The sequence below is a fragment of the Topomyia yanbarensis genome, chromosome 3 (genome assembly GCF_030247195.1).
Source record: "Topomyia yanbarensis strain Yona2022 chromosome 3, ASM3024719v1, whole genome shotgun sequence".
Taxonomy (NCBI): domain Eukaryota; kingdom Metazoa; phylum Arthropoda; class Insecta; order Diptera; family Culicidae; genus Topomyia; species Topomyia yanbarensis.
In genome coordinates, this window is record NC_080672.1 from 61,203,848 (window position 1) to 61,222,295 (window position 18,448).

Here is an 18,448-nt window from a genome sequence, read left to right on the forward strand (position 1 = left end):
TTAATGTTTCAGAATAGCGGTTCCATGAATATGTACGATAGTCAGAAAGTCTTGCTATTTTCTGAGAAATCGAGGGGGTCCGAATTACCCACTGTCTTAATATCCCCGGGTTCCCCGATCATCTAATTCGAATCGCTTTTCGAATCGCCCACTGGACGTCAAAACTCAAACAATTCACTGCATGGTAATGTTAATTTCGCTCCTGGGCTGTTATCTCTTCCTTCTAAAAATTAATGAACAATTTTTGTAAAAACACAGCTCTTTTGAAAAATAAATAAATTTACTCATTCTCCGTAACTAACCAATCGTTGATCTTTCAAATGGAATTGATAGATTAAAAGACGAATTGCAATGCTTGAAGATATTTAGGTTTTGACGAAATCCATTTTTGTTGTAAAAATCACTTGCTCCAATGAAAGTTCCAAAAATCTCTAGAACAATGCATTTGCGAGAAATTAACACATCAAAAGTTAATATAAGCAACCAGAGCCACCCTACCTCAAATCTTAAAAAAATATCATAGCAAATGAACCCTTATAGATTTCCTTATTTATTCAGCAAACTTGCTTCAATTTATTTGTGTTATTATATATTGTAGGGCATTGCGCAGGTAAACCTCACAGTCGATACTTTGAACACCTTAACCACAAGGACCACTCTAATTGAAAAAAAAAATCGCCAAAAAACTAACTAATTTACCAGACATCATAAAGCTAAAACATACTATTGGGGCCATCAATTTTGTATTCATAAATACGACTTTGGGACGCACTATGGTCAGCTTTCGATATGTACTGAAAATTTAGTGCCAAGTTTTGTAATGACGTCGTAACAATCGAAAGAGAAAGAGGCAATGTTACAATGTTACTAAGATTCTATTGAAAATTTTCTCCAGAACTAGTCTTATTATGCATGCATTAGCATTTCTCTGTACTTGACTCTTAAAGTGCACAGACTCCGGGTCTTACTAAAAACTTGATTCCGTTAGACACTAGTTACACTGTTACCAGTTATATTATGCATGGATAATACATTTCTATACTAATTGTAATCATTAAAAACAACATATATAGTGTAAAATATAGTTAACCCTTAAATGCATAACGCTGTTTTAAAACAACATTGCGAAAACCATCTCAAAATTATCACAGTAATGTATTGGCACTATTAGACAATTTCCACAAAATTTGAAAATAAAAATAATTCGCTCGTTTAAGGGTTAATGTGACTCCCATTTTTGGAAAAGAAGTCAAATGTGATATTAATTCATACAAAAAATATCTATTGTACATTTTTAAAAGACTTCTATGTACAACAAGAATGTTGCCAAAAACGAAACCCATTTGTTGAGCTATCGACCAATTAGCTTACTCTCTTCTTTTAGTAAATTATTTGAAAAAATCATCCTAATTAGAATGATGTCACATATCAATGAGAATTCTATTTTTCTTTCTGAGCAGTTTGGATTTCGTATTGGACATTCAACTACTCATCAACTTGTGAGAGTAACTAAAATGATAAAGGCAAATATCTCAGAGGGCTATTCCACTGGAGTTGCTCTTCTAGACATCGAAAAAGGTTTCGACAGTGTTTGGCACAAAGGTTTGATTGCCAAAATGTGGGATTTCAATTTTCCAATTTACATAATAAAGATAATTAAAAATTATCTTACTAACCGTACCCTACAGGTTTCTTATCAGAATTGTAAATCTAATAAGCTACCCGTTAAAGCAGGCGTCCCTCAAGGATCAAGCGTCGCACCACTACTATACAAGATTTTTACCTCTGACCTTCCAAATCTACCTGCAGGCTGTAAAAAGTCACTTTTCTGTGATGATACTAGCATCTCAGCCACTGGGAGAAGTCTTCGTATTATCTGCAGTCGACTGCAACGAAGCTTGAATATTTTCAATGATTACCTGAAAAAATGGAAAATTTCCACTAATGCGGCAAAAACACAATTGATTGTGTTTCCGCATAAGCCAAGGGCTTCTTCTCTTAAACCAAATAATTACCATATTATTAAATTTAATGGTTTGAATTTAACGTGAACATATCAAGTTAAATACTTGGGTTTGATTTACGATAAAAAACTCACTTTTAAGGATCACATTGAAGGAATCCAAACAAAATGCAACAAATATATAAAATGTGTATACCCTCTTATAAATAGGGATTCAAGGCTCTGCCTAAAGAACAAACTATTAATTTATAAACAAATATTTAGACCGGTAATGCTATATGCAGTGCCAATCTGGGCAAGTTGTGGTGCTACTAGGAAGAAAACGCTTCAAAGGATTCAGAATAAAATTCTGAAAATGATTTTGAAGCGTCCTCCCTGGTTTAGCACAAATGAGTTGCACAGACTTGCAAACATAGAAACATTAGAAATTATGACGAACAGTATTATAAGCAACTTCCGACAAAAATCGTTGCAATCTTCAATTGCAACGATTAGCTCTCTTTATAGTTTATAAGTTAGTTTATAAGATTTGTTTAGCTCCTTATTCAGAAGACAAGTAGGTTTAAAACATCCTACTGAAAAAAAAATACTTAGCTGCGAAAGCATATTATAACTTAATAATAATTAACTGAATCATGTAAACAATAGGTATGAAAAGTCATCACTTGTGGCTGAACACCCAATATACTAAATTAGAAATGTAATGCAAACAAAACAATATAATCAAATAGAAAATAATATATATAAAAAAACCCATTTGTTGCCAAAATCGGAGTGTGTGTGTGTGTGTGTGTGTTAACCATCCTAACTCCCACTAGCTGGTAGTGATTTACAGAAAAAAGTTGTTTGCATGTATTTTAACATATGCATGCAAATAACTTGGTTCAAGGATTTAGGTAGGTGTTAGCTCAATTGACTTTCCGATGACCCATTTCGTGTACAGAGCCAGACATGTTCCGAGGTCATCGTTCCATCAACCAGCCCCGCCTTACTGTAATGTTTGTATCAAATGGATTATAACATTACAATAAGACTTTCGATTTCTTACATGAGGTAATAAATCGACGCGTATTTAGTATATTTATTTGATTTTTGTATATATAAATTAGAATGTCTGTAGAAAAATATACCAGTTTTTCTATTTCCTTCCTCATCTCCTACTTACGCGAGTGACTGATACTTGCTTATCCATTTTTCGTCCCATTCCAAACCTCCAGATATCCTCAAAATCTCCAGCTTCTTTCTCACGCATCAAACAGGCCGAGCAATCCTTTCTCTTTCTCACGTTTGCAAGTACAGCGCAATTTATCAACAACAGTATGCATGCAGCAGATACAGAAGACTCCACTGGCCACGCACGTGGTCCTGACCCGAAAAAGGTTTGGAAAATGTCAGAAGAAAAAGAAAAACTGACCTGCAGGTTTCCGAATGTGGAACTAAGAAATTGATGCGACACCTATCGGGCGATAGCTACGGGTGACGCGCTGATAATTTGGAATCGCCACTTTTTTCACCAAGTGACGCCGTAAAATTTTCACTTTTTGGGAAAGATTTATCACTGGGAATAAAACACTTTTTTGTGAGTTTTTGATCTCCACTATTATTATTTACGTTGTTAAAACACTTTTTTCTTTCCCGCATCGGGAATAGACGGCCCGTATTGCGGGGGGAGCACTTTTGACATTAATGCTGTGTGGCTTTGAATCACTTTACGCCGGTATGAAACTCCAAAAAAATCACTAAATTCCACTTCCGATTTACGAAAACTGTTCACCGAGTCGTTCTTCGTATTTAAAAACACTTTTGTTTGATAATCCGTACCGAAAAACTACGATTTTGGACCGACTAGCGAGGAGCTCCAAAACAGTCGACCGATCGCGGCTAAGGTACACACTCAATTCAGGGTACGAAGCATTTTGCAAGATCTATCTCAGTGTTACGAAATTTCAAAATCAGTTACCTATTTCTGCTTGCATTTACCGAAACCGACATTCAGATTCAACGCCTCCCTCATTCATTCACTTTCCAGCTGACTGAAATTTCATGCAGAATCGAATGCTTAAGTGCAGAGGAAATATAAATTCATTCATAAACCAAAGCATTCATTTGTTATTATGTGGACAGTTTTAAGGCAGAAGTTAGCATCTTCTACATTTTCGAGCATAAGGGAACTGCGTAATCTATATTTGGTGCACTTTTGATCAATAATCCCTCTCAGAGCTAGAATAGAAATAAAATTCACTTTGCTTCTGAAACCGAACATGCCCGTACCTGAAAGCGCTGCGTCGGCCGAACGAATGACGATTGAAACGAACCAAAAATTTCATTCATCGCTGCGGGCGTGAATTGAATTTTGTTTTCTTTCAAGTTCAGGCACCCGAATAGAAATGTACAGTAACAAAACCATGATTTTAACTGTAACAGTACAATAATTTTACAATAATTTACAGTAAGTTTTAGTGTTATACTACAATACAAAAACAATAAACTTTAACGTTTTTACAGTAAATTTCAATGTGAAATAGACTTTTACAGTGAAAAAGAGGGGTGGTTATGTATCTTAACATTTAAAAAAATCAATTTTTCTCCATACATTTTTTTCTCGAAAACAGTAAAATTTAATGTGAATTTAATTCTATCCGGGCAACGATGTCAATTTTTTTAAGCTCTGATCTATCTACATCAAAGCGGTTAAAAAAATGGAAACTGAAAACACCGCAAACTAGCCCCGGTCTCCCCTATACTTTTTTGTTTAAAGTGAGTCAGCGTCTACTTTCGTGGTAGTCGTTGGATACGTGCTAAGTGAAATAAGAATGTAATAGACATTTCCACAATTCTATTGAACAAAACCAGCTAATGAATCATAGTTTGGATAAATGAGAAAGGCGCAATTGCACCACTAGGTGGGTTAAAACAGGTTTTTACTGTAAAAGTTCATATTATTGAGTGGACTGGTTCATTAATGGCGTTCGATCTGGATCAAATAAATTACAAATTTTCTCCACTCATAGGATCTAAAGTATGTAGTAAGCCCTTCTGAGAATTCTTGTACACGCAGAAAAATTAAGCATAATTAACTCAAAAATATGTGTTATTCAATCCAATCATTTATTGTTTATTACTTCAACCAACAAACTTATTAGTCTGAAAACATTTTTTATTAGAACAACATTAAACATTAAAGCAGTTTTAATTACATAATAATTAATTTAATTCAATAAATTCCCGACCAATAATTTTATTTATTGAATTCAATCCACATTTTTATTGTACCTACAAATCTTTTTTCAATGGAAACGTTATTCCAAACGTCCATCTAACACATTGTTCCTTTATTTTGTTTCACGGGTCAGATATGCGTGGAACACTCGTGATGGGACAAAATGATATATTTTCTTTTAATTTTCAAAACAAACACTACGATTTGAAATGTTTACATGAAAATATACTAGGATAAGTTTACCGATGAAAAGTTAAAATGGATAAAAAGCGACATGGAACAGTTGTTTAGTAGATTAAACCAAAAATCTATCTTTTTAGCCCTGGACCAAACTGATAGAAAAAATATTTTTCTGCGTGCAGCTATGAAAATCAAAACAAACATCGCCATTATTGATAGATGATTTACCTGGCCAATCTAGTTCCGTCAGCTAAATAATGATGCATAATAAAACTTTAATTGAACGTATTATCCATTTAAACTAAATGCAGTACAAAAGAATGCACTTAGTAACACGCAATCGAGCACTTTCGCAATAAACAAATGTCACGCTTTTTACTTGAAGCACCGTTAGCTTTACAAACTGTGCAAAAAGTCTAAGTGTTCGTACGTATCTATAGAGACACTTCAAAACTTGTCCATTTTTGTGGTATCTACTCCTAGAAATATTGAAATTGAAACATGATAAATAAACTATTTTGATTTCCCTTCATTAATGGTAGTATAAAATATCGTCAAACTAAGTCACGTTGAAAAAGTTTGTTTTCCCATACATTCGTCGGCACCCTACTATCATTGGCTACTTTCGTCATTTTATCGATAAACAACCATTTCAACCAAACTAACGAATTCGAATCGTAAGAATTCCAACGAAAAATTAAAATGATTAACGAAGGGTAAAAATACTACCATTTACTTTCGATAGTTATAAGGGGCCGTCGATATACCACGTAGACAGCTTAGGGGTTGGTAAGGCGTACGAAAAATTCCACGCTTGTCCATGAGTGTATTAGAATTTTCACGTGGACTCTTCATCATTTTTCCTTTATTAAAATTTAATACAAATATTTCACCATCAATAGCATAAGCGCTTGCTTATTTTCTTCAAAATGTGTGTTATTATGATGAATGCAAAAAAGTGTCTTTTAGACACAAAAATTTTGAAACTCGTGATGTTGTTCAAAATTACATATTTTTACAAAAGTCTAAAAAGAAATTCTATGGATAAAGTTGAAAGGATTTTAATTCTAAACTAAAGAAAATTTCTTTTTCTTCTTATATTTAATACAAGTCTTTAGGATCACCTCCAGCATCAAAGTAGTCCATGACATTGAAAAAGTCATATTTTCCTTGAAATTCTTTCATGCAATTACCGAGCACAAAATGGGAAAAGTTCACATGGACACCACGGGTAGGTAGGTAGAGGTACAGAAATTGTCCGCGCTGGTCGACTAATAATAATAATAATCTAATAATTGATTTCAATATTTAGGTCAGACAGTGCACAATGGACAAAAAATGTTAAATCATTACGTTTAATCAATATCAATCATGTGTCAAGTTGATTAGCTTTTGTATTGTACTTATTGATATTTTCATTGCACATACAGAAAAGTTGCAGTACTAGTTAGAGATCAATCATAATTTACGTAACGAAAAAAATGCCCAAAATTTACTCCACCCAATGTAACAAATTTTTTATTCCTTGTTATGTAACTTTCTAGTTTACTCCCCTCTCCCATATGTTACATTTTGTCACTACGCCCCCCAAAAAGTGTTGCGTACTTTATGGATGATTCCTTATAGCAATAACTCAAATGAGGAATTCTCCTCGTTGCGCCATCAGTCAAACAAGCTACTTAAACTGCTGTTTTGAACACGTGCTTATTTACACACTACATTTGTCTAATGCGCCTATCTTGGCAAATGCTGCAAAGTATCGCGTGTCAATTAACCCGTTGATAGTATAAAATCGTCCCAGTTGATACCACATAGCTTTAGTCAATCGCGAAACGTTCGTCAAGTTTTAACGAGATCTTTTCATATTACAAATTAGCTATGGTACTTACACTTAGTGTTATCCTTTGGTCAGCAGTTCCCGACCAGGAGAAAATAACTGGGCAATAACCCGAGCATATAATTTTTTGGTATTCATACCAAAACTTAGTATTAATTGATTATTATACCTCATTGAGGTATTGAGAAGGTATTGAAGAAACATTTTTCAATACCTGCTTAATACCTCAATGAGGTATAATACTTTATTTTAGTATTATTTATGTATTACAGTTATTTTTACAAATACCAAACCAATACCTTATTGAATACCTCCATAGAGTAAATTTTATTATTGGAAGGTTGAAAAATGTTTTATTATTATTCAGGTATTATAATAACTCGTTTCATTATCAAATGGAAATTTGTAGAACATGTCTGTGTTATATTTTTTGGTATTTTACCTCTTATGTAGAGCTCATTAATACCATATTGTAGTAAACAGTCGTTGGTATTGATACCTAAATTTAGTATTCCGCACTTATTTTCTTCTGCTCGGGTTACTGGGCTCCTGCTGTACCGTTGTATCCTATTTCTATTCGGGCGACCACCCAACTTTCCCAAGGGACCACCGCGACTTCCTCTGCTCGGCGGATACGCTATCATGCTGATGATTAACTACAACCACCTGCACAAGGCTGCACTGAAACTGAGCGAGTTTTACCGAACCAAAATTTTAGGCATTTATCTGGGTGATTTTATTACAATCGTGGTGAACGATCTGGATGTGGCGAAAGAAGTAATGAACCGTACCGAATTCGACGGTCGGTCGGATATGTTCCTGGCACGGTTGAGGGAACGCAATTTCCAACGAAGGGGAATCTTCTTTACCCAAGGTCCGGATTGGAAGGAACAACGGCGCTTCGTTTTGCGACATCTTCGGGACTATGGCTTTGGACGACGCTTCGCCGATCTGGAGGCCGAAACGGCAAGTGAAGTCATGAATTTGGTGGATATGTTGAAGTACGGTGCTAAGTTTGAACATGAGAAAGAGTTTGTGGACGGCCATTGTGCCAGATGCCCGGAAGTGTTTTACGGTTGTTTGGCAAATCTGTACTTTCAAGTGATTTGCGGGGAACGGTTTTCAAGGAAAGATATGGCAGGATTATTCGAGTGAGTAACAGAAACACATCAATTTGCGGAATCAAATCAGTTATCAGATGTTAGTAATCCTACCCAGTATCGGTATGCCTAAGTATGGTCTTGTTTTTCAGAACCGGTCGCTACGCTCTCCACTTTCAACAAAAAGGGGATGATTACGGTACTATCCTGAGTTATTTGCCCTGGCTGAAGGATTACTTCCCAGAGGCAACCAACTATCGCATAATGCGTGAAGCAAACCTTCGAATGATCGACCTGGTGGAATCTGTTCTGAAACGGTACATGGTTTCGTACGACGAAAATCACATCCGATGCTTTCTCGACCGATACATTAAAGAGATGAATAACTCAACGCCGCTAGAAGGAGAAACTTTTACCTTTCAGTGTTAGTTTCAGAACGCTAATATTAAAAGAAATATTTTCACAAAAGCCCAACTTCACTTCCACTTCACAGACGACCAAATAGTAATGATCCTGTGGGACATGTTACTACCCACGATGTCGGGTTCGGCTATACAACTATCTATGCTGTTGGAACGTCTCCTGTTGAATCCCCACGTCATCGACGAGGTACAACGAGAACTCGACGACATTGTTGGCCGAGGACGGTTACCCACCCTAGATGATCGAGTTCAGCTACCATATACGGAAGCAACCATACGGGAAGCATTATGCATCGACACCCTGGTCCCGTCGGGAATAGCACACGTTGCTCTAGAGAATACAACGTTGCGCGGGTACGACATTCCGAAGGGTACCTTCGTTATGCTTGGACTGGACGTTATTCACCACCAACGCGAGGTTTGGGGGGATCCGGAAAACTTTCGACCGGAACGGTTCCTCGACGAACAGAGCAAACTATCGCTGGCGAAAGATGTATCCGTTCCTTTTGGAGCGGGTAAGCGGCTATGTGCCGGGGAAACTTTCTCCCGTAACACACTGTTTCTGATGTTTTCTGCGATAGTGCAAAATTTTAATCTACATGTGCGACCGGGTGATAAATTGTCAGATTTGGGCAAAAGAGTGACCGGTGTGGTTACTTCAACGGAACCGTTTTGGATTAATTTTGAGCCGAGATGAGAATGTACAAGTTGTACAGTCAATCTGGCTGGTTCGAGTACTTTGAGTGTAAGCTCGGAATATCTACTTTACCTTAAGATTTAATGTTTGTTGAAAACTGAAGGTTTAAACGCACAATAAGTTATCTTCTCATTAATTTGCGATACTTGAAGCACACATGATAACAAACTCACTCATTTGTTGCCAAAATCGGAGTGTGCCAAAAAGGGAGCATGCCAAAAACGGAACGTGCCAAAAACGGAATCTTACTGTATTTAGAATATATTTCTAATTATTTTCAATTTAATGCAACATGGTAATGAAATTTTCACATGAACTGTTCCACAAAATTTGGAGTGTTATTCGAGGAATCATTTTTAATTTACGCACTTTTTCATGAAAGGTCCAGCTGCTAGTGATTAGTAATAAGTAGGGGAACTGTGGGTAAGATGGACAGGTGGGGTAAGACAGACACATGGATATTTTAGGGATATAACATTAAAACTTCAATTGTATGGTATGTGTACTCTATCACTATGGGTAACCTTGAATTATGAAACGCACAGTAGGCATTGAATACCTCTAAATGTGATAAGATAAAATACGAACTAATTAATTTAAAAATAAGTAGATTAAAATTTGTATATTTGCTTCAAAAGAACGTTCCTTTTTCTATTTTCAGTATTACCAGTGCACAGTGGTCCAGATCGCTAATTTAGGAGGAATTTTTACTTTCTGACAAACCTGTATAATTTAGCCGTATCATGTCTTAGGATGAATTTGTGTACTTTAGAAGATGCTTCTTTTTATTGGAATAGTTATTAGGGTGGTTCTAATTTATCTAAAATACGAAAATAAACTTTTTACTGATGAAAGATAGTGCTCCACAGTCTTCCACAAAGTTGTAAAGTAACTTATTTTGAATAAATTTGTTGAACATATTAAAGCTCTATCTCTTTTAGTTTTTGTTATACAAGAAATTTAAAAAAAAAGATTAGGGTGTTCCTGAAAAAAACGTTTTTTTAGTATAACTTTCGTATCTTTTACTTTTTGTTAACATAACCTTTGAACAGCTTATTGAAAACTTCAAGCCGAGTATTTTTCTCCAAGACACCGAAGGTCTAACTTTTTTCTTTAAAAAGTTATGGACACTTTTCGTTAAAAAAAATAGCCTATTTCAAGGCTCAATATCGCTGATGCGGGCACCTAAAATTGAATTCTGTTTCCACCACATGAAAGACCATACTTATTAGTATATTTGAGCAAAAATTGGCGAATACGATATTTTTTTAAAATTTGCAATTTAGATTTAAAGTTTGTAGTTTTGCAGGTTCAACGCATTAAAGCATTTACACACATATCGTTGTATTATGAAAAAAGCCACTTTCAAATATCATTCTCTCATCGCAGCAAGCTTTGCATAAGTGAAACGACTGTCAAAAAAGGTTTCTGATTTTATTCGTTTTAAATAAAACTAGTAAATATGGATATTAGTCGAAGAGAGTTGGCGAATTTGCTTATTGCTGGTAAAAAGACAGATGAACTGCTTAAGTTCATTACAAGTAGTAATCCAAATGTAAAATTGAGACTTGTTAATGTTCGAAAGAAATTTTATATTTTGTTAAAACAACCTTTGAACAGCTTTTAGAAAACTTCAATCCACGTTTTTTCATAACTCTGAAAGTCTAACTATATACTTTCAAAAGTTATGGAAACTTTTCGCTCATAAATAGCCCTTTTTCAAATGTCATTATCTCTGATTGGGGCAAATAAAAGTAAGTTCGGATTGAACCATAGAAAAGAACATACTTTTAAGTATATTTGAGCAAAAATTGGAAAATATTATTTTTTTTAAGCATGTAATTTTAAATTTACTAACCAAAGTTTTAAATTTTATCGCATAGCGACATAAAAGAAATTGCCTAAAGCCTTTGTATTTCCTTTTCTGTTTTGCTTACATATCAACAATACAGAATGTGTTCATTAAAAATAATTTGGCTATGACAACAATTTATGATTTATATAAGGAGAATTTATTCAATGCCAATTAATTCAAAAGTAGATGCATTGCATTTTCAGGTATATCCAGCGGTGCTCGTTGAATTCGACGTTTACATTTAAGAGAAATTATAGGATCTGATGAAACAAGAAGTCTCTTGAAAACGTTATCAAGATTGACGAGTCGATCGAATTTGCGTGCGTGGAATTCTCGGAATCTGCGAATACTTTTATTCCTGGTTTCTTGAACTTCTTCACTGCACATACCTACTGGCAGCATGTTATGTTGAATAATGCTTCCTCCATGGACCAGGAGTTTATGCACGGTTGGTGAGAGAGCGTACCAACCATACAGGCGTACATAAAGCAATCGTGTATCTTCGGCGTAACTCCGGTAAGCATCCGCGTTAATTCCCAATTTGCTGTTGATGATTGTTAATAGCACATACATACGTTCTAGCAACATTTCGTCCAACCCGGTTTCTTCTGCAACGACATCTCGGTTTCTGAAAAATTTTCGAGCTGTGTTACCATCGTTAGAATTTCCGCCACCTGGCAAAGGTTCGCTAATTCGAAGACCTAAACGGTCACGTAACGCTTGTCGAATTTTTATTTGTCGTTCCTTAAGCTCGCTGGTATTTTTGCCTACGCGCCAACGCGGTTTTGCTAGAGCTAAACGGTAAGCAATATTCAATAGTAACTCCATTGCTCGTATTAATGCATGTAAAGGTGAAAAGACATATAAACTATCCGGTGGATCGCTGGCTTCCAGTAAAGGATCATTCAATCGCTTTCCGGAGCGTTTGCATATATAACACGCTTGAGACGGTGTGCCTGTTACGTCATTCACTACCTTCGTATCAACCATGGAAAATATGAAGCTTGAACTAATCGGAATCTTGCGCATATTAACATTTACTATAGTCGGGACTAATTCATCGATTTGCTTGTTCATCGCGGCAACTTCATCCTTTGTTAGTTCAGGATTTTCCTTCTTGAAAATTAATTTTACTGGTCGGCACAGGGATACTGAAGATGGAAAATCATTATTCCAAAGAATGCAATCTCTTGACTCATCTTTCCGGCGACTAACTACACGTAAAGGTACTATAGATAGAGCAAATATATGCGAATCGTTATACTCGAATAGTTCTCCATTTTCATCTTCGTCAACGCACATTTGCTTGTATCTATGTTCAAGTGGAAAAGAGACTGTCAGTCAAAGTTTAGAAGAAAAATAATGTTGCCTACCGGGAATGGTTGCTGCTTCCATCGCAGCCCCACTTAAAGATAACAAACGTATTATCCTCAGGATGCAGTGGTAGAACTCCAATATTCAGAAACGAGATGAGTCGTTCCACGGTATGGTTAACAAGAGCTTGAAGGGGAACATACGCACAAGAAGGCTGAACAGAAATTCCTGAAAAAAATTGTTGATTCAGGGACGAATCTTTGAGAATAGTACATACCGATCGGATAGCATAGTTTCTTTTCTTCTACTATTTTATTATACGCGGGATAAATGTCCAAACCCTTCTGCATAACTGAGCTGTGTATGTTTTGGTACTGCGCCTTAGAAAAATCATTTTCACAAATAAATCTAAGTGCCTCCTCCGCAGTAAACGCTTCTGCAATCGGGACAGCCATAGATCCTAAATTCTCTACGGTAGATCTGACGGGACTTTTCGACAATCGTTCGATTTGTCTGCCAACTAAACGGAAACCAGTAGAATTAGCGTTGACGGCTGACGCTAAACCAAGTTCTTCCGTGGAATACTTATCGCGCAACTTTCCTAATCTTTTTATTTTGGCTCTGCGACATATTTCGGAAAATGGTTTCCTCTTTCGGCCTTTACCTTTACCTTCGACTTCGAATCTTAGCTTTCCTTCAAGCCACACAAAATTTTCCAGCTCAAACCGAATTTGCGTGCGCTTACTCCGAATCCACAACCTTCTAAATTCCAACATGAAGATTTTTATTTTCTTCCGAGCACTAACAAGTCTCAATTTTACATTTGGATTACTACTTGTAATGAACTTAAGCAGTTCATCTGTCTTTTTACCAGCAATAAGCAAATTCGCCAACTCTCTTCGACTAATATCCATATTTACTAGTTTTATTTAAAACGAATAAAATCAGAAACCTTTTTTGACAGTCGTTTCACTTATGCAAAGCTTGCTGCGATGAGAGAATGATATTTGAAAGTGGCTTTTTTCATAATACAACGATATGTGTGTAAATGCTTTAATGCGTTGAACCTGCAAAACTACAAACTTTAAATCTAAATTGCAAATTTTAAAAAAATATCGTATTCGCCAATTTTTGCTCAAATATACTAATAAGTATGGTCTTTCATGTGGTGGAAACAGAATTCAATTTTAGGTGCCCGCATCAGCGATATTGAGCCTTGAAATAGGCTATTTTTTTAACGAAAAGTGTCCATAACTTTTTAAAGAAAAAAGTTAGACCTTCGGTGTCTTGGAGAAAAATACTCGGCTTGAAGTTTTCAATAAGCTGTTCAAAGGTTGTGTTAACAAAAAGTAAAAGATACAAAAGTTATACTAAAAAAACGTTTTTTTCAGGAACACCCTAATCTTTTTTTTTAAATTTCTTGTATAACAAAAACTAAAAGAGATAGAGCTTTAATATGTTCAACAAATTTATTCAAAATAAGTTACTTTACAACTTTGTGGAAGACTGTGGAGCTCTATCTTTCATCAGTAAAAAGTTTATTTTCGTATTTTAGATAAATTAGAACCACCCTAATAACTATTCCAATAAAAAGAAGCATCTTCTAAAGTACACAAATTCATCCTAAGACATGACACGGCTAAATTATACAGGTTTGTCAGAAAGTAAAAATTCCTCCTAAATTAGCGATCTGGACCACTGTGCAGTGCTGAATAGCTCACAATTTAATGTTTTGATTTTAAAACAATTTTCATTAAAATAAAATGAAAAGCTGTATTAAAAGAAAGAATTTTTACATCTAACATAAAACACCAGTTGACTTCTAGATGCTTGTGTCCATTCTAAAACTGAGAGCATAGCAAATATCACCTCAAAAACATGTTTTAATCCACCTAGCGGTGCAATTGTGCCTTTCTCATTTCTCTAAACTATGGCACGGAGGCTTTTTATGTTCAACATAATTGTGGAAATGTCCATTACATTATTAGTACACTTTGCACTTATACACAATGGCATGCCAGCCACGAACTTGATGAGTTACTTGTCGACAGTGAAACACTTGAAACAAAAAAATATCATACTCCATTAGTCTAATCAGCATTAGATCAATGTTATCTGCTTGCTAACTCTTTTTGTCATGCGGGGGTGGGTATGTGAGGAGGGCGAAAGTCCCATGAACGAACAACTCCCCAGCTTAAATTGGTATGCTTTGTGATATAGTGGTGGTTTAAAGATGATGGGGTTGAAAGGGAGGGGTATGTGGGCTGGATGGGGTGGTGGTCTGAGGGGTGATTTAAGGAGATTTTTAAAGGAGGGGAGTGTACAGTAGAGGGGGGGTGTAACCCCTCTCCGTAAACCATCAACTACGCCCCTGTTAAAATCCAGAATCCTTATGCGAGTCGAAAAAAAAATTAGCCGGCCGGGATTAGGTTGACGTTTTTCAAAGTGATCGCATAACCTTTCTATATGAGAAAGGCAAAAATGTGCCAAAATCCAAAAAAGTGACTCGTCGTCAAATTTTTTTCGAGTTTGCATCAAATCTCGACGTTTCATGCACCTTGAACATATTTAGCATCAAAAATAAAAATTCTATTTTTAATTTTTCCTATAGTTTATAGAAATTTCTGTGAGGCCGCACTCTGAAACCCGTAATTCCGGAACCAGAATTCCGATCGATCCAAAATTCAATAGCAGCCGATGGGAAGGTTGCAGCTTTCATTTGAGACTAAGTTTGGGCAAATCGGTCCAGCCATCTCTGAGAAAAATGAGTGACATTATTTGACACATACGCACATACATACACACACATACACACATACATACACACATACACACACACATACAGACTTTTTCCGATCTCGACAAACTGAGTCGAATGGGATATGACACTCGGCCCTCCGGGCCGGGATTAGGTTGACGTTTTTCAGAGTGATTGCATAACCTTTCTATATGAGAAAGGCAAAAATCCAATCTTTAACAAAAATCAAGTTAATTTTTAAAGGAGCAAAAGCAAGAATGACAAGTTAGCGATTTTAAGAAAAACTTAGTTCAGTGTATAATAATAATAGCCATGTAACGGTATGCCGCGCGCAACGTTCAGGTGATGCACGACCTTCCTAATACGCCAGAACTTCGCCCGTAGAAAAATATTAGGAAATCGTCAAGCAGAAACTCGAGAAAATACGAAGACCGGTTGCCAGCGAGATGCCGTTCAAAGCAAACTGGCGTTCTGTGGCAAGAGAAACTACCAAGGAGGTTGTGCAAAATTTGATAGAAGAAATCAAATGATAGGGCCGATAATTCGCATTCTCTAAAAGGGAAGTTTCAGTTAATAATTTTTCCTTATTTTATATGAATTGAACTTGCAAAAGAAATATGATTTAATTTTTTAATAAAAAGTTTGTCCAATTTTGGAACACCCTTTAAACTTACATCGAGAATGCTTGAAAGAGCAACAGAAACATCGAATGCTTGCATTAATACATGAATTTAAATATGTTTTATGATATTCGCATCCACGATGAAAAGGGCTATAAGGCACGAATTTTTCAAACGAGTTCTAACTCTAAACAACGATACACAAAATTGACCGCACTCAAGCAAGCTGATAATATGACCATGAGGTGTTTAAAATTCAATAACTGCTCTAATGAAAACAACTCACACGACCGAATCAATACCCCTATCGTTCGATATAATGAGCTTACTTTCCTGCGAAAATCCTACCAAACCGACCGGAGAGCAAAATAACTGCGAGGTAAGTGCCCCCGAAAAAGCAATTTGAAATACCACACCTCCTCCCCCCCATTCAAAACACTCACCCCAGCGTTCCATTGAGCGTAGTGCTGTGATCCACCGGTTCACACGTTTCATCCAAACTGACCGAAATGTAGTCCGTTTCCAGTGTAACCGATACCCGGTACCAGGCACCACGGACCCGTGTCTCCAGAATCCCGCTGCGAACGCCAACCGCCACTATCGACGTCGAAGCCGGACTGGTCCGACTGATGCTGCCAGATTCCACCATTGTCTGCGCCGTTAATCTTCCCGGGTTCTGTCGCGCGCCCGCCGAACACTGTCCAATTTCACTTGGGGAATCGATGAGCTGGGAGCATTACCAAACACATGATTCGATGGTTCGCTCGGGAATAGTCTTCTGCACTTCCCGGAAGGACCTGTAATAGGAAAAAGAATAGCAACGGATTAGTTTATTTGCGGGAGACGACGATTTGAAATTCCATCAAAAGAATGGCTTATGTGTAATGTATCGTTATGTTCTAAAAGTACATTGGTTTGAATTTACCACTAGTACGAACAACTCGATAATTTAACCCTTAAATGCGCAATGTTGTTTTAAAACAACATTGCGAAAACCATCTCAAAATTATCATAGTAACGTATTAAAACTGTTAGACAATTTTCAGAAAATTTGAAAAAAATTGCTCTGCGCCTTTAAGGGTTAAAACTACCATTATAGGCGTCTCTAGTCATCGGATAAAAGAAGGACCATGATTGTATCTTATCGACGATTTACAGATCGAAATTTAAGACCACTACAAAGCGTAAGCTCATCAATAAACCAGTGGTATCATCAGACGTGTTTAACACGTTAATGGTCTTCCAATCATCACCCAGAACCGGAAACCTTTTTACTCACCACCCCATCGCCACATGCCAGTCGAACCTTCGTCAGTCGGGAAAGGTTAAGAAACTGATGATGGCCTAACATATGTAGGAACCCCCTTTCCGTCTTTAGCATACATACTTAGCACGAAAAGTGTCACGTCTAATTTGCGAGCTGCGAATCTGTCAACACTTGGCCACCGCTCCCCAACCCAACTACCGTACCGTGTCGTTCTATGCCTTAAGCCTTTCGGGTGAAGCAAGGCTAGCTAGGTTGCAACCCGGGGAAGCCGTTCGGCGCCCTCAAGGATCTCAGATTTCATCAAACTTTCATGATCCTTTCGCAGAAGCAGACGCACGATTTACAACTTTACATTCGCTTTGCCAACTTTCAGAAAGCCCGCCCAAGGGGAGCGGTTATTCTGTGCGTGATTTTTCCCGGATCCCGATTGGTGTGTGTATGTGTGTGTGTGCGCCGGTTAGTGGTAAAATATGCACAGACACTTTGCTTTTTCGTGGGGTCGGAGGATGAGATGATGCGTCACTTATCCCCGTCTTGTTTCATGGATATCCCGCGTTTTGTTACGTGGGATGCGGGGATGTTTATGTATGCCGGTATGGATTAGGGTGGGACAAAAAATAGATTCCAGCTCCGAGCAACTTTTTGGGTACCATTTGAGTCCTAGAACATCTGTACAAATTCTTAGCTCGATCCCCGAAACTATATTTTTGCGCCCACTGTTTAAAGTTTACATGGGATTTTATATGGGAAAATCTACTTTCACAAAATAATTCCTCCAGGAGTCGCTCATTGCTTCCTAAAAATAAACCGTTATGTGGTTTTTGTAGGAAATTTAACAAAAAAACAAAGTCTCGAAAACCACGAAACGATCTGACGCTTGAGAAAAAAGTTATTAAGCTGAAACCAATTGATGCTCTGACGATTGATAAAATATTATTTTTTTCTAGCACCACTGTTGTTGGTTGTCCAATTATATGCAATTTTGTTTTGATCTTCTCTTAATGTGTCTAAATCATTTATCTAAACTGTTTGGCCACTTCGCAAGAGTTTTGAGGGATAAATTGAGTCTTCTTTTGTACATAATAAGAGAAAGTTAAAGATTTTGTATATAATTCGACCGTCAGCAGCAGTGATGCTATGTGAAATTTTCATTAATCTTCAGGGCATCAATCGGTTTTTGCCTAATAACTTTTCCACGAGCGTCAGATCGTTTCA

At 36.7% G+C, this 18,448-nt stretch overlaps 2 protein-coding genes across 5 annotated transcripts in view; one reads left to right on the plus strand and one right to left on the minus strand.

Moving 5' to 3' along the window:
- The window catches only part of LOC131688646 (beta-1-syntrophin), an 856,448-nt gene that overhangs the window by 498,872 nt on the left and 339,128 nt on the right, over positions 1 to 18,448 (minus strand). For all 4 annotated transcript variants that reach the window (XM_058973060.1, XM_058973057.1, XM_058973058.1 and 1 more), the window contains one exon: positions 16,410 to 16,763. In XM_058973060.1, coding sequence (XP_058829043.1) covers positions 16,410 to 16,615 — 206 coding nt within the window. In that variant the 5' untranslated portion in view covers positions 16,616 to 16,763. The remainder of the gene's footprint in view (positions 1 to 16,409; positions 16,764 to 18,448) is intronic.
- On the plus strand, positions 8,401 to 9,830 carry LOC131688647 (probable cytochrome P450 304a1). Its single transcript, XM_058973062.1, has 2 exons — positions 8,401 to 8,724; positions 8,794 to 9,830. Exons 1-2 carry the CDS (start codon positions 8,436 to 8,438, stop codon positions 9,417 to 9,419), a joined length of 915 nt encoding a protein of 304 aa, XP_058829045.1. The 5' UTR covers positions 8,401 to 8,435; the 3' UTR covers positions 9,420 to 9,830.

Bases quoted from the DNA above. Each gene is read 5' to 3' on its own strand.
- LOC131688647 (XM_058973062.1), top strand. From the start codon at position 8,436: ATGGTCTTGTTTTTCAGAACCGGTCGCTACGCTCTCCACTTTCAACAA. The intron at 8,725-8,793 runs GTTAGTTTCAGA...TCCACTTCACAG, and splicing joins AGAAACTTTTACCTTTCAGT to ACGACCAAATAGTAATGATC.